The sequence below is a fragment of the Gossypium raimondii genome, chromosome 12, assembly GCF_025698545.1.
Source record: "Gossypium raimondii isolate GPD5lz chromosome 12, ASM2569854v1, whole genome shotgun sequence".
NCBI classification, from domain to species: domain Eukaryota; kingdom Viridiplantae; phylum Streptophyta; class Magnoliopsida; order Malvales; family Malvaceae; genus Gossypium; species Gossypium raimondii.
This window is the reverse complement of record NC_068576.1, coordinates 55669060-55691622: the sequence shown is the minus strand read 5'-3', so window position 1 is coordinate 55691622 and position 22563 is coordinate 55669060. Positions and strand designations below refer to the sequence as shown.

The window sequence follows — 22563 nt, the reverse complement described above, 5'->3', positions numbered from 1 at the left end:
ACAAAAAGAAAAAAGGCCGGCAATGATTTATTTTGTTTCATAGTAACAACCCTTTACTCTTCAAAGTTTTCTGCCTTTATTTTTTACGTTGACCAAGTCAAATATTAATATATTATTTGGTATTTAATTTTCTTTATTTAGTTATACTAGAGTTTTTTCTATTTGACACTTAATTTTTTTTGTGTATCTAGGTTTGACTTTAATTTTCAATTTAGTAGTTCAATTTTTTTTCTTCTAATTAAGTATCAATGTTTCTCTGAGAGTATAGGTATCAAATATTCATTGGATCACATTTTGCCATTTGGTCTGAATTTCAAATTGAACATTGAAACCAAACTCAGGTATCAAATTGAGAAAAAAAAAACTTAAATATCAAATTGAATATTGAAACTAAACTTAGGTACCAAATAATATATTGATAGGTGAAAGCGCCATGAAGGCCCCTATACTAGGGGTAAAATTGCCTTTTGCCCTCTATACTAAAAAAATTGGCAAATTAGTCCTTACATTAAATTAAAGAGAAAATTGGTTTTTTTCATTAAAATTTTCTTCTATATGTACTGTTAAAAATTGACACGACTAATGAAATAACCATATAGCGAGACGTGGCATGCCATGTGTACTTTAAGCTTATAGGACCAATTTTTAACAGGAAAAATAAATGAAATTTTAAACATAAACATTTATGAACTAATTTGTCTATCCTTTTAATAGAAAAGACAAAATACAATCCGAAATCTCCATAATACTTTTACTATATTAACCCCATAAAGTTATATATAATGTGGGAGTCAATAACATCAAGTGCTCATCATACTTGACCGCACACTTTAATTTAATGCCAAGTTTTTTATTAATCTTTCTTTAAACGTGGACGGCCATTTTTGCCGGTCTCTATAACAGTGGGATATATATATATATAGGTATAGGTACATATAGAGAGATAAGGAGCTGAGACGGATAAGGCAAATGGGAAACAAGAGGGATTTGCTGTTGTGCTTGCTGGTACTAATGGTAGCCATGGATGGGGCAATAGCAAGTCATAAATGGAGGCCATTTAACCGAAGCTGTTTTCCACCTGGTTTTATTTTCGGTGCCGGATCAGCTGCTTACCAGGTAGCTTACCTACTCCTATTAATATATACACTATATTTAAGATTTAGAATCGTATAAGATAATTTAGTCGGATTGATTGAATCGATAATTAGACTAGAAATTATTTGGATATCGGTTCAAGATAAGTTAGGTCAGGGGTTAATATTGTAATTAAACTATATGATTATTATTAATTTCTTGCTTGCAGATTGAAGGAGCAGCTCTTGAAGATGGAAAAGGAGCAAGTGTATGGGACATTCTCGTTAGACAACATCCAGGTTCACTATTTTTTCATATTACGACTTAAAAACTTAAAATAAATTATTAATTATTTGAAAATAATAAATTAATAAAATTCAATTGAAAAAATATATATGCGCAATGACATTGAAAACACTATCAAGATTTTCAATAATAATATCCCTTTCGTTACCAAACAATTATGTATAAAATATGCCCTTTGTTTTTACGGGAATAACATATGCGAAATAAATTTCATAAAATAAATGTCCATTATAATTAATTACAATTTATTTTATTGAAAATTCAAATTTGGCTAATTATGACAGAAAGAATTGTTGATAGAAGTACAGGAGATGTTGCAGTTGATTTCTATCATCGTTACAAGGTTTGTTGTCCAATAAAATTTTATTTAATTATTTAGATTCATAATAACATTTTTGATCATTATATAATCTAACAAAAATCACTTCATTTAATGTTCTACAGGAAGATATCATGCTTATGAAAAAAATTGGTTTGGATTCCTTCAGGTTCTCCATTTCATGGACTAGAATTTTACCCAGTAAGATCATTCCTTTTAATCTACCCATTTTAATTTTAATTATTTAATATTAAAATTGAAATTTATGGTCTTTATTTTGCAGAGGGGAAACTTAGTGGCGGGGTAAACCCATTGGGTGTCCAATTTTACAGCAATCTCATAGACGATCTTCTTGCCAATGGTTTAAAGCCCTTTGTCACTTTACTCCATTTTGATCATCCCCAAGCTCTTGAAGATGAATATGGTGGATTTTCAAGTCCCAAAATTGTGTAAGTAAAGTTGACTCTATCTGAAAAAGTTAAAGAAGTAGTTCACTGAGAATTGATAGATTTTTTAACAGATTGATATTATTCTCGATGGGGGTTTTGTCTCTTGTCTTTGATGAGGGCCTGAATGCTTCAAGAGGCAAGGCTTGAAGAGGTGATGGGTTTGTAGAATAGGAGTGTCTTGTCAAATGCTTGAATTGGCGGATTATGCATGTTTTGACTCGAACTCATACCCTAAAACTTATAAAGCATGGTAGGGTGGGTATGCTACCACATGAATTTTGTTTCTCATCTTTGTTGCTAAGAGCCCGAGTGCTTAAAGAGGAGGTAAGTTCATAGAGTGTGAGCGTCTCGTCGGATACTTAATAAGGTGAATACGCATAGGTTTAAATCCTACCAAGCACTAATATTATAAGAATTTTTTGGTGGGGAATGATGTGCAACACACATGGATCACCTTATTAGACACTCAACTAGGTGATCTCACTTTACAAACCCACCTCCTTTTCATGCTGCTTCTTCAAACACTCGAACTCTTAAGCTTTTGGCTGAGTTAGAAGACAAATTTCTCACTCTATGAACCCACCGTTTTTTCACACACTTGGGCTCTCAGGCTCTCTGTAAAGTCGAAAGACAAAACCCCTTACTGATAACAATATTGGACGTGTTAAAGGGTTTACCAACTTCATATAGACCACACTTCGCAAACGTCTATTGAAAGAGTAAAAATAAACCTAAAAAAAGGTTTAATTTATATTTTTCCTTGACAGGGATGACTTTGTAGATTATGCTGATTTTTGCTTTAAAACATTTGGGGATCGAGTCAAGCATTGGGTGACCATGAATGAACCTAATGGGTGGAGCTTAGGCTTCGGCCAGGGCTTACCTCCCTCTTCAACCCGGCCTTATATCTTAGCCCATCATTTTCTTCTTTCCCATGCAGCTGCCGTCAATCTCTACAGGAAGAAATACCAGGTTCGCATCCGATTTTAAATAAATAAACATGAAGGACAAAAGTGAATCATCAACAAATAATAGAACAACCCTAATAGTGATAGAAAGTGCAGGCATCTCAAAAGGGAAAAATTGGAATCACCTTAGTAACCACTTGGTTTGAACCAAAATTTGATACAACCGCGGACCACAAGGCAGCTTCCAGGGCTCGGGATTTCCTTTTTGGATGGTGAGTCGAAAAGAATACCAGACCCGTTATTCATGTTACTTTTCGTGTTATAATCGTATTTAAGGTGTTGCATATGAAAAATTCGACTCGCTGATAACTCTTGGCAAATTTTGTGTAGGTTTATGGATCCAATAATATATGGTGAGTATCCAAAGAGCATGCAACCATTGGTAGGAAACAGACTGCCCAAATTCACTGAAGCAGAGTCCAAGCTGTTAAAAGGGTCAATTGATTTCCTTGGTGCAAATTACTACACCACTAATTACGCAGAAAATGGTCCATCGAATACTCCCTTCCTACCCACTGATGCCAGAGTAAATCTCACAAGTATGCTAATGACTTTCCAATCCACAGCTTATTATCTTATTATATTTGAACCCTAAAATAAAACACTTCCATCATCATTAACATACCTTTTGGTTCTTGCAGCCGAGAAGAACGGAGTTCCCATCGGCACAACCGTAAGTTCTTGCAGCCGAGAAAAAAAACTTTCCCCCCTGTTTCTGCCTTCTTCAAACAGCCATTTTGATGACCAAAATATTGGTGTCAATAATTTTGCAGACTGATGTGAGCTGGCTTTTCAATTATCCAAAGGGTTTGAGAGACCTCCTGCTATATTTAAAGAAGAAATATAACAATCCGACCATTTACATTACAGAAAATGGTTAGCCACATTGCCTGAGTCTTCAATCTTGAGTTAAGATATGCTTTTTATACATTTGAAATTTAATCTTCCTTACTTTTTTTTTATTATTTTGAAAATGTAAGTCCAATTATTAAAATCATTAAAATTCTTATGTTAAATTCGTTGATATGATGTTTTGAAATAAAAAAAATATTATAATAAATATGAATTTAACAAAAGAATTTTAATGGTAGTAACAATTAGACCTAAATTTTGAAATCTGAAAAGAAAGAGAGACTAAATTCCAAATGTGAGTACAAGGACTTGGAGCATATTTTAATCTAATTTTTTTTCATGCATTTTAACCAATAACCTATTTTATTTTATTGATTATTTGGTGCAGGGGTGGCTGAAGCAAATAATGCTTCATTGACAGTAAAAGAAGCACTCAAAGATAGCACCAGGATTCGATACCTTGGCGGACACTTAAAGTACCTTCTAAAAGCAATCCAGTGAGTACTTGGAACAAAAGTTACTGAATTCATAGATCAACTTTAGCTTTTAGATTCAACTTAATGCTGAAATCAATGTTTTTTTTAACTCTTTGACAGGGAGGGTGTTAACATAAAGGGTTACTACATGTGGGCCTTTTTGGATGACTTCGAATGGAATTCTGGATATACACTTCGGTTCGGGTTCACATACATTGATTACAAGAACAACTTGAGAAGATACCTTAAGTATTCAGCTTATTGGTTCAAGAAATTCCTCCTTAATTAACAACAACAATGTCACAATGGATTACAACACAATAGAATAATAGTATTACTTCATTAATGTTACACAAAGGAGACCATCTTCTATTGTGACAATTTCTACCTAGTACGGAGATGTCACACATGCAAAGAGTTTTACAAACCATTTTCTCACATAAAATGTACAAAACATACATTAAAGTTTTAGGTGCCTCTTAACTTCTAAGGCATATATTGTTAATAGTTTATAATGTTGGTAGCAGACTTGATTATGGGTCGGGCTGATACAAAATTTTAGGCCCGTTTTTTAGGTTTAGTTCTGGCTCAACCCAAAAAATGGGCTTAAAATTTTGTCTAAACTCGTCTCAGATAAAAAAAATGTTAAACCCGAGCTCAACCCAGCCAATCCGTATTATTTTTTATATAAAAATAAATTTTAAAAAATATAATACATAAATTACATTAACAACATTAAAATAAATGTTTCTCAACAAATTAAAAATACATAAAAAAGAATCTTTATACTTAAATAGTTGCAACTTAGCAATTAAATAATAAAATGACATTAAAACAACAACAAAACAGTAGTAGAAAAACTTTTTAGCTAGATTCGAGCCGGGCGCAGACCAAAAAATCTTACTTGAGGCTTGACCCATTGAGAGATCAGGTCTTATTTTTTTTTATCTTTACTTATTTTTTGGGCCTATATTTTTGCTTAAACTCTCCCACTTTTCGAACTAGCCTTCAGGCCTGGACGAGTGGCTCAGCCCATGATCAGATCTCGTTGGTAGGTAATAATATTTTATTATCTACAAAGGCCTAATAAATTATAATTATTAATGAATAGTTGTGCTGTAAAGATGTAACTTTTGTACGTAAAATTGTTTTATAAAGACATAACTTTATGTAGAGTTATCTTGTAAAATAACAAAATATTATGAAAGAGTACCCCATCAAAAGATACGTCTCTATGAAAGGATATCTTATGAAAAGATGCAGTTATTGGATGCTTATGCAAAGAACTTTTCTATTAATTATTTTGATAGTTACGCTTAAAGTAATGTGAATTTTGTTTTTCTGTATCTTGAAATTATTTTAAAACCATATTTTAGTAATTTCATTTTTTTCTTGTTTTAATTTTATTATTTTATTTTTCTAACAGGCTTTAAAACGTGTCTTTCATATGATGATTTTATATATGGTGGACAAAGGAAGGATAATAATTTATCACCATGATGCTTGCTTTAAGATGACAGTTGAACCAAGAATTATTCTATAGCTACAAAAAGTGTTGTTTGGTCTTTGATTACGACATAAGGAAGTAAACTAATTGTTTAATTTTGATTTTTATATTATTTGGAATATAATTTATAAATTGATAATTCCACGAAATTAGTTAAATTAATGCATAATTTTTTTATAATTTTAAAATGTAAAATTTAGATTTTCTATCATAAATTTTAGGATAAAAAGTACATCGGTCAATGATTGTCACGGTAAAGAAATCATCGGTAAAAGGTATTAAAATAATGAATAAAAATTGTCGGCAAAAGTTTTACTAACCAAAAGGCCGTTAGTATAAATCAGAAGATGTATACTGGTGAAAATTTACCGTTGCTAAAATTTTATATCGGCACACTACTATAGCATTGATGTATACTTCGTCACAATATCCCATTTGACAATATATGTTTTTTTTTGTTTTATATCGACGATTTTTATATTTACAGTGATAATATTTTACCCATTAATAAATATTTTTTATTTTGTAAAGTAATTTTTATAAAATAAAATAAATTTGAAAATGCAAGTTATATGATAAAATAACTCTCAAACTAAAATTTTAAATTGTTCGTAAGTTATGTCTTTAAAGATAAGAGAGGTAATTACCATAAGATGTGATTATATTAGAGAATTCATCTCTAGTAAGGTAATTACTATTACTTATGTCAAATCATTTAGTAATTTGACAAATCCTTTAATCATTTAGTTATAAATAAAGATTATGTGTGGTGTATCTTCAATTTTAATACACGAAATTAAAATTCTAAGTTAACATCAGATGGTTTTTCTATTAACCATTTTCACTTGTTCTGTTTGGAATGTTGAGGGTTTTATTCTACACGCCTTAAAAGAAAAAGTGTTCTACACGCTTCAAAAGTAACTTTGTTTTTATTTTTTTTAATTCTAACAACTTCAACCAAGACAGTAACAATTTCAGTTTTGCGAGTACCAGCCATTCAACGTTTCAAAACCATTATATTTTAGTAAGTTCAGCCAAGATGGTAACCATCATAATCGTGAAAAAATTATCACTTAGTTCTCTCAAACATGTCTTATCTACCGTTGCTAAAGCTATCCAACGATTAGGTGTAATTTAAATATATTTATCATTCGCTTCTTATTTGACTAAAAAGGAAAATCCATTCAATATAAAAAATAGTTAAATATTTAAATTTTGCAAGTAATAACACTTAATTCTTTTATACAACTATTCATAATTTCTTCCACCATCAAAATCCGTAAATCAAAGCATAACATGCACTTAAGCATACTCGAATTTACGTTTTCTTTATTAGTACCGTAATATCAGTATTGAGAATAATAAATTATTCTTAAATAATGGGTTATAATTCAAATAACTCATTTGGTTGGACCATGCACTTTGACTGGCAAAAAGCAAGGGGTATTTTTCTTATCAAATAGCAAAAAAATAATAGATTAATTTTGTTTTATAGTAACAACACTTTACTCTTCAAAGTTTTCTTATCGAATATCAAAGCGGTCCTCATAATTGATTCCACACATTAATTTAATGCCAAATCCTTTTTTATTTAACGCAAAGGACGGCCATTTTTGGCCATCCCACTAGGGATGTTTATATTTTATATTTTGATATAAAATAATTTTTAATTTTTTTAAAATATTTAGAATAATTTATATTAATGTTACTTAATTTTAAAATATTTAATATATTTCAATATTAATATATTATAATTTAAATAATATTATTAATAATTTATTACATGTTTTTTATTTTATATATATTTTAAATTAATTTATTTTAATGTTAGTACTGCTAATATTATATATTTTAGTAATTTTATATTTATTTTTGCTCTACTTTAATCAATGAATATAATTAATTTTTATTATATTCGAAATTTATAAATTTAATTTGATAAATGTTATTAATATGTGTGTTTTGACTATACTTTAAGCTTAACAATTTAATATTGATTAATTTTAATATTATAACATTAAAAGTTGATTCAATTAAGTAAAATATTAAAATAAAAAGATAATTTATTTAAAATCAACTTTATATTTAACATATAAAAATTTATAAAGGAAAATTTTAAACAAAATGCATGAATAACATAAAATTAAAAGACAAGGAGTAAAAGAGTAATTTATTTAAATTATCAATAATTACTTCAAATGTATAGTACCATGTGTCAAAAAATTATAATGGGAACATTATTATTTATTTCCTTTTTTAATTAACACCATGTTGCTATATATATATATATATATATATATATATATATGATTAGTAGCATTTAGTAGTTGAGAGGGGTAAGACAAATGGGAAAGAAGGGGGCTTTGTTGCTGTGCTTGCTGGTGTTAATGGTAGTCATGGATGGTGCAATAGCAAGTCATAAATGGAGGCCATTTAACCGAAGCTGTTTTCCACCTGGTTTTATTTTCGGTGCTGGATCGGCTGCTTACCAGGTGCCTTTCCTACTCCTATTAGTTAATTAGTTATATATATTAAGATTAACAATCGAACTGGATCAGTGGATTGGAATGGTTAGATCGAAAATCAATTGACGTATAGGTTCAAAATAAGGGGTTGAACTAGTTGAATAGATGGCTTTCTATATATTTTTAAATAATTTATTTAATTAAACTGGACAGACCAATCAGATTGAGAATTGATATTTTGACCGGTTTGATCATCAATCTGGTTTTGAAAACCTTGATTTTAGTCTTTAATTGAGTTCGTATAACAAGTTAATCATATGGTTATTAGAACCGAGCTCACTGGTTGAATTGAGGATTTTAAAGGGAGAATAAACCGGTACAAAATCGATTGAACCAAGTAAAAAGCCAGTTAAAAACACTTTGAACTAAATTTATGGTAATTTAAATATTTAATTTTGTTATAATTTGTAAAACTAATGTTTATAAATGAGATGAAATTGATGATTTAAAGAAAATTAGATACCTAAGTTGAAAAAGTGGTACAGGGGTTATTATTATTAATTCCTTGCTCATTTCGTTATTGCAGATTGAAGGAGCAGCTCTTGAAGATGGAAAAGGAGCAAGTGTATGGGACATTCTCGTTAGACAACATCCAGGTTCACTATTTTTTCATGTTACGACTTAAAAACTTAAAATAAATTATTAATTATTTGAAAATAATAAATTAATAAAATTCAATTGAAAAAATATATATGCGCAATGACATTGAAAACACTATCAAGATTTTCAATAATAATATCCCTTTCGTTACCAAAAAACTATCTATAAAATATGTCCTTTGTTTTACGGGAATAATATATGCCAAATAAATGTCCACTATAATTAATTACAATTTATTTTATTGAAAATTCTAAATTTGGCTAATTATGACAGAAAGAATTGTTGATAGAAGTACAGGAGATGTTGCAGTTGATTTCTATCATCGTTACAAGGTTTGTTGTCCAATAAAATTTTATTTAATTATTTAGATTCATAATAACATTTTTGATCATTATATAATCTAACAAAAATCACTTCATTTAATGTTCTACAGGAAGATATTATGCTTATGAAAAAAATTGGTTTGGATTCCTTCAGGTTCTCCATTTCATGGACTAGAATTTTACCCAGTAAGATCATTCCTTTTAACCTACCCATTTTAATTTTAATTATTTTAATATTAAAATTGAAATTTATGGTCTTTATTTTGCAGAGGCGAAACTTAGTGGCGGGGTAAACCCATTGGGTGTCCAATTTTACAACAATCTCATAGATGATCTTCTTGCCAATGGTTTAAAGCCCTTTGTCACTTTACTCCATTTTGATCATCCCCAAGCTCTTGAAGATGAATATGGTGGATTTTCAAGTCCAAAAATTATGTAAGTTCTTTAATCTCCTTCAAAATATATCGAGAATTGATGGATTTTTTTTTTGAGTCCACAAAGCACAAATATTGTGTTTTTTTGTGGGTAACCATGAGTAAGTAACACACTGTTCGTCTTATCTCATACTTAACAAGGTGCTCTCACATTTTAAATCTGCCACCTCTTTAGGCTACTTTTTTATACACTTGGGCTCTCAAATTCTCAGCAAAGTTGAAAGACAACTCCTACCGAAAACAATCTCATATATCTTAAGTAGCCTATTGGCTCCAAACAATCAACAGTTTTTTGAAGTCAAAATCCCTTAACAAAATGCATTCTCTTAATCATTTCAAATAAAATGGTGGATATTTCATTTAGTCTAAAATATTTTAGTTCAACATCTATATATTAAAAAGAGAGATTACTTTGTTTTTTTTTCCTTTGACAGGGATGACTTTGTAGATTATGCTGATTTTTGCTTTAAAACATTTGGGGATCGAGTCAAGCACTGGGTGACTATGAATGAACCCAATGGGTGGAGCTTAGGCCTTGCCACTGGCTTGCCTCCCTCTTCAACCCAGTCTTATATCTTAACCCATCATTTTCTTCTTTCCCATGCAGCTGCCGTCAATCTCTATAGAAAGAAATACCAGGTTCGAATCCGATTTTAAATAAATAAAAATGAAGGGCAAAAGTGAATCATCAACATATAATAGAACAACCCTAATAGTGATAGAAAGTGCAGGCATCTCAAAAGGGAAAAATTGGAATCACCTTAGTAACCACTTGGTTTGAACCAAAATTTGATACAACCGCGGACCGCAAGGCAGCTTCCAGGGCTCGGGATTTCCTTTTTGGATGGTGAGTCGAAAAGAATACTAGACCCGTTATTCATGTTACTTTTCGTGTTATAATCGTATTTAAGGTGTTGCATATGAAAATTTCGACTCGCTGATAACTCGTGCCAAATTTTGTGTAGGTTTATGGATCCAGTAATATATGGTGAGTATCCAAAGAGCATGCAATCATTGGTAGGAAATAGACTGCCCAAATTCACTGAAGCAGAGTCCAAGCTGTTAAAAGGGTCAATTGATTTCCTTGGTGCAAATTACTACACCACTAACTATGCAGAAAATGGTCCATCGAATACTCCCTTCCTACCCACTGATGCCAGAGTAAATCTCACAAGTATGCTAATGACTTTCCAATCCACAGCTTATTATCTTATTATATTTGAACCCTAAAAGAAAACACTTCCATCATCATTAACATACCTTTTGGTTCTTGCAGCTGAGAAGAATGGAGTTCCGATCGGCACACCCGTAAGTTCTTGCAGCTGAGAAAAAAAAAAAAACTTTTCCCCCTGTTTCTGCCTTCTTCAAACAGCCATTTTGATGACCAAAATATTGGTGTCAATAATTTTGCAGACCGATGTGAGCTGGCTTTTCAATTATCCAAAGGGTTTGAGAGACCTTCTGCTATATTTAAAGAAGAAATATAACAGTCCGACCATTTACATTACAGAGAATGGTTAGCCACATTGCCTGAGTCTTTAATCTTGAGTTAAGATATACTCTAAGTCCCTATACTTTTATACATTTGGAATTTAATCCCTCTACTTTTTGGATTTTAAAATGCAAGTTTGATTATTAACATCATTAAAATTCTTATGTTAAATTCGTTGGTATGATGTTTTGAAATAAAAAAAGACATTACAATGAACATGAATTTAACAAAAGAATTTTAACAGTGTTAACAATTGAACCCAAATTTTGAAATCTGAAAAGAAGAGGGACTAAATTCCAAATGTTTGAGTACAGGGACTTGGAGTACATTTTAACCTAATTGTTTTTCATGCATTTGAACCAATAAGCTATTTTATTTATTGATTATTCGGTGCAGGGGTGGCTGAAGCAAATAATGCTTCATTGACGGTAAAAGAGGCACTCAAAGATAGCACCAGGATTAGATACCTTGACGGCCACTTAAAGTACCTTCTAAAAGCAATTCAGTGAGTACTTAGAACAAAAGTTACTCAATTCATAAATCAACTTTAGCTTTACCTTAACTTATTGCTGAATCCAATGTTTTTTTAACTTTTTGGCAGGGAGGGTGTGAACATAAAGGGTCACTACATGTGGGCGTTTTTGGATGACTTCGAATGGACTTCTGGATATACTCTTAGGTTCGGGTTCACATACATTGATTACAAGAACAACTTGAGAAGATACCTTAAATATTCAGCTTATTGGTTCAAGAAGTTTCTCCTTAATTAACAACAAAAATGTCACAATGGATTGCAACACAACAGAATAATAGTATTACTTCATTAATGTTACGCAGCAAAGGAGACCATCTTCTATTGTGACAATTTCTACCTAGTATAGAGATATCACACATGCAAAGAGTTTATACAACCATTTTTCTCACATAAAAATTACAAAACAATACATTAAAGTGGACAAGAATATGGTACATACTTTTGGGGGTGACCTCCATGCTGAGCAGAACCTGCCACAAAGTGCGATGAGTCCATTTCACCTTTAGATTTTGACGAGTGCAATTTCTACTTATTTCTTCACAATTCTTGTCCTAACACTCCCTGAGATTTGCATAAATGTGCATGTTTCAGTGACACATAAAACCAGTATACTACAAGTGTTAAGTGCATCATGTCACGTACCTTCGGCTTCCTCAAACTGAACTTCCTTAACGAGGTCAGCTGAAGCACTATATTCAAACCTAACAAAAGAATATAACATTTAATAAAACCAGGGAAATGTTACCTTCAAATGGAAGATTAAAAGATCCAATTGCAAAAAAGAAAAGATTCCCCTTCTTAACAAGTAAACCAACTATTATTATGCAGGATATTTTTCGCCAACTAGAAGCCTGATGTAAATGAAATTTAGGCCACTAACTCATGCTATCTATAAATTGCATCTATAAGCAAAAATATAGCAGATATCTAACAACTATAAAGGGTCTTAGGCTAAATTATATCTTGTAGAGGTAAAACATCCCTCTCTTTGTTAGTAAAGTTCTGGGTGCCTCTTTGCTTCTAAAGCAGATATGCTCTATCTTCTCTATTTCCTCTTCAACAAGAACATTGATTCTTGTCAGTGAATGATCTCAACAACTAATATTTAACCATTTTCAACATGATTCATAGACATGGAAGCTTTGGAGATACCAATGCACATATCAAGAAATGAATGAAATAACAAATAAAAGACCCCGAATTGAAAGCCCCAATCAACCAGTTATACTAGAATACAAAGGTGTTTGCATAATGTTAATAAAATTTATCTACATTGGGCACAATCATGTTAGTTCAAAACAAAGCTTAACGATTGAATCAAAGCAACAAACAAACTGAAACATGCCAATGGCAGTTGAATCGATAACTAATACCTATTTGAAAAATCCACCTCGAGTTCATATTCAGAAGCATTCTTGGTAGCATCGACCAAGACGGTAACAATTTCAGTTTTGCGAGTACTAGCCATTAGCAAATCATACTCCGTCGGAACGATAATTGCAAAGAAATTATCGCTTAGTTCACTCAAACATATCTTATCTACAGCGGCTAAAGCTATCCGGCGCTTAAGCGTACCAGTGTCAGGGTCAACCAAGTAAACCGCAAAATCAGTCACCATAAGAATCCGCCGTTTCATCTTTCCCGTTGAAGTGAACTTCAGAACTTTATCAGCAAAGAAAACTTGCTTGTCACCTGCAGGTTTTATATCATTTTATTATTAGATCGAAGCGCTAAAATCAAATAAGAATAAGAAACAGCCTTCCTCAAATTATGATCTAGATTTTAAGTTGATTCGAACTTCAACACAGTCCAATAAAATCCTAAAAGATCCTATCAAATCAGTCAAGCTATTAGACTAAATTCTTGTGTGCCTTAGCTTAGATCTTACATATTTAAAAAAAAAAAGTATTAACAATGTGTTTCAAGCAAGAACAGGCATTTACAATCTGATCATATCAAATCCGAACTGAGATTTAACGTTTAAATTGAACAATAGCACCTGACTGATATGAGATTTAACGCTGCAAATAACAAAATGAGTTAAATAACCTTGTTTTTGCAAAATCTTCATTAAGTAAGGACGGGAGGGGATATCCATGTAGTCTCCTTTATATTCATGCCGGCGGGAGGCTTTCCGTCGGACTTTAACTCCCATAAAGGGCTCCTGATCTTCAGTCACGTTGCTATCCGACGGCCTCAATCGCATCCTCATGTCTTCTTGTCGTTCATCGTTGTCGAACTTGGGGGCATCGGAATCGTTCATTTGGACTCGCCGTTGCAGGTTGTGGTGATTCTTTTTCGGTCAGGTCGAGTCCAAATCCGGAGCGATGTTTGGCTTTTGGGAAAGGGAGAGAAGTGGTGGCGGTCCTGGCGGAGCTAGAGGCTAGCTTTGTTCGGGTGTGCTTATTACCGATTCCGCATTTGAGGGAATGTCTCGGTAGAAATGGCATTGAATCAGAGCCGTCAGATGTTCAGATTCTTTATTATCGACGGTCTAATTTACTTTTAATGAATAAATCTTAAAATTATTAGTCCTACGTTGGTAAAAATACTTAATTATCTGATTGTATTTTATTTATTTTATTAAAAAATAAATTAATCCCCATAAATTACATTAAAAAATAAATTGATCATTTATCTATATCCCTGTTTGTTTACTTTACTCAGAAATAACCAATTTACTCACTCTACAATACTTATGTGTTCAGTAAAATTATGTTCATGGATTTAGATTTTATTTATTACGTAAATTGTAGAAATAAAATGCATAAGTTGTAGATAAAATTCTTGAGATTCAATATAATATATATCAGAAAAAGTATAAAAACATGGATTTACCAAATCTAATTTCTTTTAAGAACTTCAAATTTGTTATTAAATAGATATCTAATAAATCCTTGGATTTGAGAAATTATCATTGTGGCATTTTCAACTAGTTCACTATTTAAGGTGGGTTTAGATGGGCGGTGCGTTTACCTGCGTTTAGTGTAAAAACAGCGATGGCGGTGAGATTAGATACTGTAGCGATATTGTAGCGTGAGACAAAAAGTAAGCTAAACGCACCGCACCGCACTCAATCGCCCATCCAAACTCACCCTCAATTTACACTATTTTTAAAAACCAAATTCAAATTCTAGAATCTTACTTCTCAAACATTGCCTTAAAAAATTCATTTAATTATACTATTAAAAATTGGCATGTCTAAAGGAATAATCAAACAGTGACACGTGGGATGCCACATATATTTCATGCTATTGTATAGAGACAAATTTTTAATTATAGAAATGAATACTTTTTTTAACAAAATAACCAATTTGCTATCTAATCTAACGTGTATGGACTAATTTATCTATTTTTTTAGTAAAAGAGACTAAATGCAATCCAACTTCTAGTATAAGGATCTCTACGATATTTTTATTGTCTATAACATGCACTGACATTTGGGTGCAATAAAGAATATAATAAAAATATTTAAGAAATAAATTTATCTTAAAAATTATAAATAATTTTATTAATTAAGACAAAAATAATATCAATCCAAGACAAAAACAAAACATATTAACTATTTTGATATGAACCGATAGTCTGTTCACGAGGTCGTTTTGATCATACGATAGATGCTACCATGAGGCTTTATTCTCTCATCGCTCACTTTCTTGGCATTATGACATCGACTTTTGAATTATCCATTTTGTTTCGTCAAGGAAAATCTTGATTTCATCGTGATTATGCTCGTGATGCTCCTAATTCGTCTTTTTATCGTGTGATCCCCGTGATTTGTAGATGGTTTTGTCCCTTCAGCTCTGTATGTTCAGTCTTCATATTTGTTCTTTAGGAGTGAGTTTATGATTAGGGGCGGGATTAGGGTGAACTCAAAATTTTTTAATTGAGTTTGAAATTAAATTATGAAATTTTGAGAGACATTTCTTAATTTACGATCTCAAGAGTTTAGACTTTTTATTTTCATTTTAAGGATTAAAATATAATTTTACTTTATACTAATTTATAATTTCATTATTTATTTAAATTTAAAATTTTCCACTTTCCCGGCTGGCCCTTGAATTCGTCTGGTGGGACTTGTATTGTGCTAGAAGATCTTTTGTAATTTCTATCAAGCATTTTCAACGGAAAAAAATGATTCCAAGTTCCTAATGGTCCAATATCTCCACTCTCTAAATAAAAACGGTCCAATATAAATACATGCATATATTCTTCTTCTTTTTTAAGTCGAAATCCAATATTCTTCCAATTCTACTTTTGGTATTTTCTTTGCTATAAAAAATGCTTTTCTTTTTATTTTTTTAAACAAAAATATGTTGAATTGAGTAATTTAACTCAGTACTTTCAAACTCGGTTAGTGATTTTGTAAATAGTAAAGTAATATAAATAACTTTAAAAAGCATAAAGAGTTCAATAAATTTATTAAATAAATAAAAATATAATGAATAGAAATAGCAAAGTTGATTAAATCTTGGCTAAGTTCATGTTGTTGTAATTGTAATAAATTATAAGAATGTGGTTTAAACGTGTTTGTTTAAGCTTGTATTTTTCTAGATTTAAATAATTAGAGAGTTATTTATAAAAGTAAGCATTGTATAAATAAAAAGGGTAAATTACATTTAATGTCACTAAACTATTAGTAAGTTTATATTTTGATCATCGAACTTAAAAAAGTTATAAAATAGTTATTGGACTATTCGAAAGTTTTTATTTAAGTTACTATGTTGTAATTTTTTTAAAAAAAGTTTGGCTAACGAGCTCCAAGTAATGATTCGATTATTGATACAACGGATTAGTGTTTATTGATGAGTAGAAGAACATATCTTAGATCCAAGTCGATGGAACGGTCAATGTCGGAGATTAGAAAAGAAAGTTGTTTGGATTTTGGTTCAAAAATTCGTAACATTCAAAGTTATTTCATGAAAAAAAAATAAACTATAGAAGAGGAGGGGAATGAGAGCTTTCGATTAGTGGAGACGATGTGAATAGAGAATGCTATACAATAACGATTTTTACAACACAATAACTTAAATAAAAACTTTTGGATAGTTTAATAATCATTTTGTAATTTTTTAAAAATAAGTGACCAAAACATAAACTTACTAATTGTCTAGTGACCTTGGATGTAGTTTACCCATAAAAATAATAATCATTTTGGAAAATTATTGACTTCATTGATAATTATCCTTTGAGCCACAGGGTCTTACTCTTTCCCACACAATACTCACGGGTTTTGACCCAGACGGCCAGACCAAGCCAACTCAATCGACAAAACGCGTTCGAGACCGGATCCAATCACAAATCGAGGAACCCGAAAGCCACACTCAAGTTTAAAAACGACTCGTGCCTGTTTCGTATTTTCCCCGAACGACCACGGGCAACGCGTTTAGTCAGTTTAAAGAATCTCATTTTCCAACGTAAAAAAAAAAAAAAGAGAGAGAAAAAAGAATAAAAGAAAAAGGAAACAGAGAAAACCAGAATAATAAATAAACGGACTTAATTCACTGGCAACTTTCGGCGAAGATGGTGTGATATTTCATTTTTCTTACATATTAAAAGTATGGGACCCACGCATAAAGCCAATCAGAGACTATCAATAGAGGTCGGTCCACCCGTTTAAAATATACCGCCACTACACCTTATTATAAATTCTCCTCTCATTTGTTTTTGTTTTTCTGTTCTTCCCCACATTAAAAGCCTGCCTTCTTCTTCTTCGATTAATATTTCTCTTCTCTAATCCACCTATAGCTCCTTCAAGTTTTTGAAAAACGCAATATATTAAAAAAAGGATAACTAAAAACACCTTTTTGAGGTTCGATCTGTTCGATTTCTTGCTTTTGATTGTTTATTTTTTGCGTTGTTTTGATTTTTAATTTTTTTGTCTATGGTGAATGGACCGTAGGTTTTGCGATGGCATCGAAGCGGATCTTGAAGGAATTGAAGGATTTGCAGAAGGACCCTCCTACATCATGCAGTGCTGGTATAACATATATATACGCCAATAAACTCATTCTTTTCGTTGTGGCTTTTAATTATCTTTTTTCTTGTATTGATGTGTTTAATCTTTGTGTAAGACGACAGATTTCTAGAGGTATATATGTTTTTTTATTTGAATGGATGATTAAAAATGACCGGTTTGATATAATTATCAGTTATTTTTACAGCGGAAAATGATAGATTATTAGTAATGTTTGTTTGTGATTATATTGAAAGGATCTAATTTTGATGTCTTCTTGTTATAATTCTCGTGTTAGAAGACAGTTCTTGGTATTTATGTTTCGGGATTTAAATCGAGGATTCAAATTCTATAATTATCAGTAATTTTTTACTCAAAAGATGTTAAATTATCTATAATGTTTATTTGTGATTATTGGAACTGATTGTAATTTCATGTTTTTGATATAATTTTTAGTGATTTTCTTTTTGCAACAAAAATGTTATATTATTAGTTATGTTTATTGGTGATTATTTAGAACATGGTTGTAACTTTGTCAGCCAACATATGGATTTGGACGGCCGAGTTAAGTTTGTATTCTGCCTCGTAGTGGCTTCTATTCGTCAAATTGTGTTCTTTTTAGAACCAATAAATTGTAGCATCGAAAAAGAACCAAAATAGTTGTAAAATTTTAAGCATTTATAAGAATAGTTTACATTAAAGTATGCTCAAATGAAACTTTTCATGAATTAAATGTGTGTTGAACTTGGAATTGCTCATTTTTCATATTCGGTCTTAAGAGTCATTGTTTATAACATGTCTAATCTATGGTTGTGTTCTAAACTTGTATAAAGATAGCACTTCATCATGCGGCGGCATTATCAATTGAAGTCTTTTACTTTGGAGTTCAGTAGTGGAAGGAAGGAAAAAGACTTCATTCGGATTTTCCATGTTTGGTATTTTTCCCCTTTTGGTATATTAAGAGATTAAGAGGAAAGAACATGAAAACCATAATATTCATTATTGTGTCAGCTAATTCTTGACCGTATCTGTGCAAGATAGGCATGACGGGGTAAACTATGAAGGAGACCCTTACTTCATTTAAATGTAGTATATGATCATATTCGAGTGCAAATGTTTTAATTTTTGGAGTGTAAATCAATTTGATGAACTGTAGTTCCAAAACCAGGTCTGTTGTCTAATTGATTGGGACTATCCTTCCTGAGGAATCCCAAGGTTTTTTTGACTGTTTTGTTACGTGCCTTCAAAGTAGCATAAATATTTTTTTTTCTGATTTTATGAATTTATACAGTTTTCTAGGTATGCACTTATCACCATTTTGCTTGTAATTACATATTCGACATTGAGTCCCTTATCTGCATGTTCATGATATTTCTTATTGCTCTCGTATGCTCTGCTTATGCTGATGTTTTTCGGTAATTGGTTGTAGTATCTACAAGATCTACAAGTGCTCAAGGAGTATCATTGAGCTTTATTACTTATATATCGATCATTGTTTATATGACAATTTGCAGGTCCTGTTGCTGAAGACATGTTTCATTGGCAGGCAACAATCATGGGTCCACCAGACAGTCCATATTCTGGGGGTGTTTTCCTAGTGACTATTCATTTTCCTCCAGATTATCCCTTTAAGCCTCCCAAGGTACTTTTTATATGTAATTTTTGTTTACCATAGATGCAGGTGTTTACTCTTGACATTTGCAAGGGCACGTAATTTCTCTGTTGTTTCAGTGCTTTAAAACACTGATCATTCACTTCTATTCTGTGTTGGGTAGCAACCTTTACGGTCCAGTTTATTTAAAATATCCTCCCCACCTTCATCTCTCATCTCATTTTTATCAATATTTGAAGAAATTAACGATTGCTTTTTTGTAGATACTCCTTGCATTACTTGTTTCATACTAGATTAAATTGCACATGGAGGCATAATAGAAATCTTCATTGTCATGTTACTTGCCAAATGCTGGTCTGCCTAATGGCTTGACTGCAGAGAACAAAAAATACAATACATAACAAAATTGGAGTGCTGTTGAGAGGCCATAAATATTCCCATAAGCTTGAAACGGTAGAAAATATATGTAAAATGAAAATTGATGTTGCTCTCCATTGGTAGAATCCCTTTTTTATTTGTCTGACCGTTCTTAATGTAAGAAGTGCTTTAACCCAAAATTATCAAGGCTATTTTAATACAGGTTGTTTATTGCTTCCTTTTCTCTCTTATTTCCATCTCTCTTAAAGGGTTTTTCCAAAATGATAATGAATTTGCAGGTGGCATTTAGGACAAAGGTATTCCACCCCAATATTAACAGCAACGGAAGCATTTGCCTAGACATCTTGAAGGAGCAATGGAGTCCTGCACTAACAATTTCCAAGGTAATTTATTTTCTAAACACCTCATATTCATGTTCGGTTTATCAAACCGTTGATAAAAACAGTTCCAACCTCAGTGATGATCAAATCATAATACCTACCGAATTGAAAAGTAACTGCCCAAACACAAACCCGGTCGTTTGGCACACAATTTATTAGTCTGAGTATTATGTTTCATCTTTTCAACTGGTTAAACAATTTTCCTTCATTATTATGTTCTCTTAGGTATTGCTATCAATCTGCTCTTTGCTTACGGACCCAAATCCCGATGATCCATTGGTGCCGGAGATTGCTCACATGTACAAGACCGACAAAAGCAAGTACGAGACAACTGCAAGGAGCTGGACCCAGAAGTATGCTATGGGCTGAAACAAGCTCACCGTACGTGGGCTTAGGCCCTATGTTTTTCTTATATAGTATATATATTTATTTTGGTTTATCAGTTCTATCTGGAAAAAAAAATCTGTTTTGTCACTTCAATTTCTAAGGCTAAAAATTGGACTAAGCTTGTCCATAAAGCGGCCTTAGTTAAAGAAGAAAACGCAAAAAAGCTGCTTTTGCTATTGTTGTATGGATAATGCAACCTTGGAACGAAGAAGCTTGTTGTGCCCCTGAATCTGAAAATGTCCATTGTTCTCCCATAAAATCGACATTCAAAACCCTAATATTGGCATTTACAATACAATTAAATAATGTTATACCAATTTTTTATTTAGTTTATATATTCAAATGTGACTTGAATAAAAATAGAATGTAAAGGGCCACCTTAGTCGACTGAAGATGGCTGCTTCAAGCCTATATAAATTTTATTTCTGCCAATTTTTTTTTGTGTTCAGATTTTCTTTGCCATTTATAATATACGGGGTCGTGAATTGCGATACATTTTTCTCTACTTGTAAGCCCATTAACCAGTACACTATGAGAAGTTTCATGACTGATTAAATTTTGCCTGGTTTAGTTCATTAGTTTTTAAATTTTTTTAAAAAAATTGTAATTATATGTAGTATTTTTTAAAAAAATTACTAAAATAAAAAATTAAAGAAAAAGTTAAATTTTGAATCCACTATCTAACATAAATTGAATTCAATAAAATCAAATTCAACATCATGATTTAAATTAGTTTTCGATTTTCTATGATTTCCTTTTTTCCGGTCTAGTTAAATATCATTTGGATTTTTTTCCTTCAAACAGGCCAATTTTGTAAGGTAGAGGTGGTTGAAGATTTTGACTAAATCCAAAATAGATAATAGGCTTTGGTTACTTGATTACCTGTCTTGCCAATAAGCACAGCCCATTGTAGGGCCGATTCCTCCGTCCACTGTTCATTGTGCAATTCTCGTTGCAATATTTGCATTGTTGTATTGAGTGCTCTGTAGGTATTGGCCATACACTGTATATACGTGCATTGAAGGGAGTCCACGTACAAATCAAACTGATTGACAATTATATTTATACATCTGAATTATCTATCCCAATGAATATGTTTTAGGTTGAATTTTTATACTTTGATCCCAATATGGAAAACTTAATTTAGACATAGTTTATCTTATTTTAGAATATTTTTAAAAAAAATTACATATGTCGTAATTGAAGTTAGACATAAATTGGACATAATATACGTATAATTCATGCAAGTTAAGACATAAATTTAACACTTAAAATCATAATGTTTCTTTTTTATTTTACTTCATTTGAGTTCTTTCTTTGATTTTTTCATGTCCGTTTTATAATTCTTGTTTAAAGTTTATGACTGCTCTTCTTAATAATATCATTTCGAAAATTTAAAGCTTATTTTCTCTTATATTCAAGACTTATTAATTAATAAAATACCATATCTTTCTCGCAATTAAATCATGTAATAAATAGAAACCGATCCAATTTCATTTGTTATGTCGTACACCATCCACAAATACCATACTACTACGGAATTAACGTGGGAATAAAATAAAATACTAGTGTGGTGGGTGTAGTGTAGTAGCAAGGGACCATCGGAACGACAAAAAACCAAGTCAAATATATCGGCAGAGCATTAATGAAGCTGCCTTTGTCTATTGAACACCTCATGCAATGACTCAGCCTTTAAAATTCCCACCCCTCTTCCTCCTTCCTCCAAGTTTAAAGTAACACCGCATCGGCACAAACATGTCCCATGCTATCCCCACTTTTTGCATTCATGAAACGTTCCACAAGTTTGCTAATCCTAACACCTAAAATTAGAGTTTTTACATAAAATTTTGGATTCTAGTTTTGTAGATAAAAACGAAGAACGTTGAAAAGGTTTTATTTTCTATTTCAAAGCTCAACTTAATTTTCGATATTAATAAAAATTCAATGTGATTACATGAGGTTCGTTAAAGTTACTGGCATTAATATTATT

General features: G+C 31.4%; 3 protein-coding genes across 7 annotated transcripts; 2 read left to right on the top strand and 1 right to left on the bottom strand.

Annotated features, from left to right (window-relative positions):
• Nucleotides 1-847: 847 nt before the first annotated feature.
• Nucleotides 848-12166, top strand: LOC105765478 (beta-glucosidase 12). Of its 4 annotated transcripts, none has more exons than XM_052625394.1 (12): nucleotides 848-1116; nucleotides 9003-9072; nucleotides 9350-9408; nucleotides 9510-9585; nucleotides 9669-9834; nucleotides 10268-10472; nucleotides 10565-10680; nucleotides 10799-11007; nucleotides 11110-11141; nucleotides 11247-11349; nucleotides 11722-11830; nucleotides 11927-12166. In XM_052625394.1, the coding sequence occupies exons 1-12, from the start codon at nucleotides 970-972 to the stop codon at nucleotides 12093-12095; spliced, it is 1461 nt and encodes a 486-aa protein (XP_052481354.1). In that variant the 5' UTR covers nucleotides 848-969; the 3' UTR covers nucleotides 12096-12166. The 4 variants fall into 4 exon arrangements, 3 of the variants coding, with proteins under 3 accessions (XP_052481354.1, XP_012440043.1, XP_012440041.1); XM_012584589.2 differs by lacking the exons at nucleotides 9003-9072; nucleotides 9350-9408; nucleotides 9510-9585; ... (6 more) ...; nucleotides 11722-11830; nucleotides 11927-12166 and adding exons at nucleotides 1304-1373; nucleotides 1665-1723; nucleotides 1825-1900; ... (6 more) ...; nucleotides 4357-4465; nucleotides 4565-4934 and having other exon boundaries at nucleotides 881-1116; XR_008191950.1 differs by lacking the exons at nucleotides 9003-9072; nucleotides 9350-9408; nucleotides 9510-9585; ... (6 more) ...; nucleotides 11722-11830; nucleotides 11927-12166 and adding exons at nucleotides 1304-1373; nucleotides 1665-1723; nucleotides 1825-1900; ... (6 more) ...; nucleotides 4357-4465; nucleotides 4565-4581 and having other exon boundaries at nucleotides 884-1116.
• On the bottom strand, nucleotides 12117-14304 carry LOC105765480 (uncharacterized). 2 transcript variants are annotated; one of them, XM_012584595.2, is made up of 4 exons: nucleotides 13910-14304; nucleotides 13436-13552; nucleotides 12503-12561; nucleotides 12117-12421 (listed from the first exon to the last, which is right to left on the bottom strand). In XM_012584595.2, exons 1-4 carry the CDS (start codon nucleotides 14121-14123, stop codon nucleotides 12398-12400), a joined length of 414 nt encoding a protein of 137 aa, XP_012440049.1. In that variant the 5' UTR covers nucleotides 14124-14304; the 3' UTR covers nucleotides 12117-12397. The 2 variants fall into 2 exon arrangements, with proteins under 2 accessions (XP_012440049.1, XP_012440048.1); XM_012584594.2 differs by having other exon boundaries at nucleotides 13234-13552; nucleotides 13910-14300.
• A 3202-nt stretch (nucleotides 14305-17506) lies between these two features.
• LOC105765477 (ubiquitin-conjugating enzyme E2 28) lies at nucleotides 17507-20890 on the top strand. The gene is made up of 5 exons (XM_012584585.2): nucleotides 17507-17672; nucleotides 17763-17840; nucleotides 19331-19458; nucleotides 20085-20189; nucleotides 20412-20890. The coding sequence occupies exons 2-5, from the start codon at nucleotides 17771-17773 to the stop codon at nucleotides 20553-20555; spliced, it is 447 nt and encodes a 148-aa protein (XP_012440039.1). The 5' UTR covers nucleotides 17507-17672; nucleotides 17763-17770; the 3' UTR covers nucleotides 20556-20890.
• Nucleotides 20891-22563: the final 1673 nt, after the last annotated feature.

What these genes read in the sequence shown, in the direction of transcription:
- LOC105765477 (XM_012584585.2), top strand. Translation starts at nt 17,771, where the DNA reads ATGGCATCGAAGCGGATCTTGAAGGAATTGAAGGATTTGCAGAAGGAC. An exon ending in ATCCCTTTAAGCCTCCCAAG is followed by an intron (nt 19,459 to 20,084) that starts GTACTTTTTATA and finishes ATGAATTTGCAG; the next exon opens with GTGGCATTTAGGACAAAGGT. An exon ending in CTGCACTAACAATTTCCAAG is followed by an intron (nt 20,190 to 20,411) that starts GTAATTTATTTT and finishes ATGTTCTCTTAG; the next exon opens with GTATTGCTATCAATCTGCTC.
- LOC105765480 (XM_012584594.2), bottom strand. Translation starts at nt 14,123, where the DNA reads ATGAACGATTCCGATGCCCCCAAGTTCGACAACGATGAACGACAAGAA. An exon ending in GAGGTGGATTTTTCAAATAG is followed by an intron (nt 12,562 to 13,233) that starts GTATTAGTTATC and finishes TTCTTTTGTTAG; the next exon opens with GTTTGAATATAGTGCTTCAG. An exon ending in TCAGTTTGAGGAAGCCGAAG is followed by an intron (nt 12,422 to 12,502) that starts GTACGTGACATG and finishes TGCAAATCTCAG; the next exon opens with GGAGTGTTAGGACAAGAATT.
- LOC105765478 (XM_052625394.1), top strand. Translation starts at nt 970, where the DNA reads ATGGGAAACAAGAGGGATTTGCTGTTGTGCTTGCTGGTACTAATGGTA. An exon ending in TGCCAGAGTAAATCTCACAA is followed by an intron (nt 11,008 to 11,109) that starts GTATGCTAATGA and finishes TGGTTCTTGCAG; the next exon opens with CTGAGAAGAATGGAGTTCCG. An exon ending in CATTTACATTACAGAGAATG is followed by an intron (nt 11,350 to 11,721) that starts GTTAGCCACATT and finishes TATTCGGTGCAG; the next exon opens with GGGTGGCTGAAGCAAATAAT.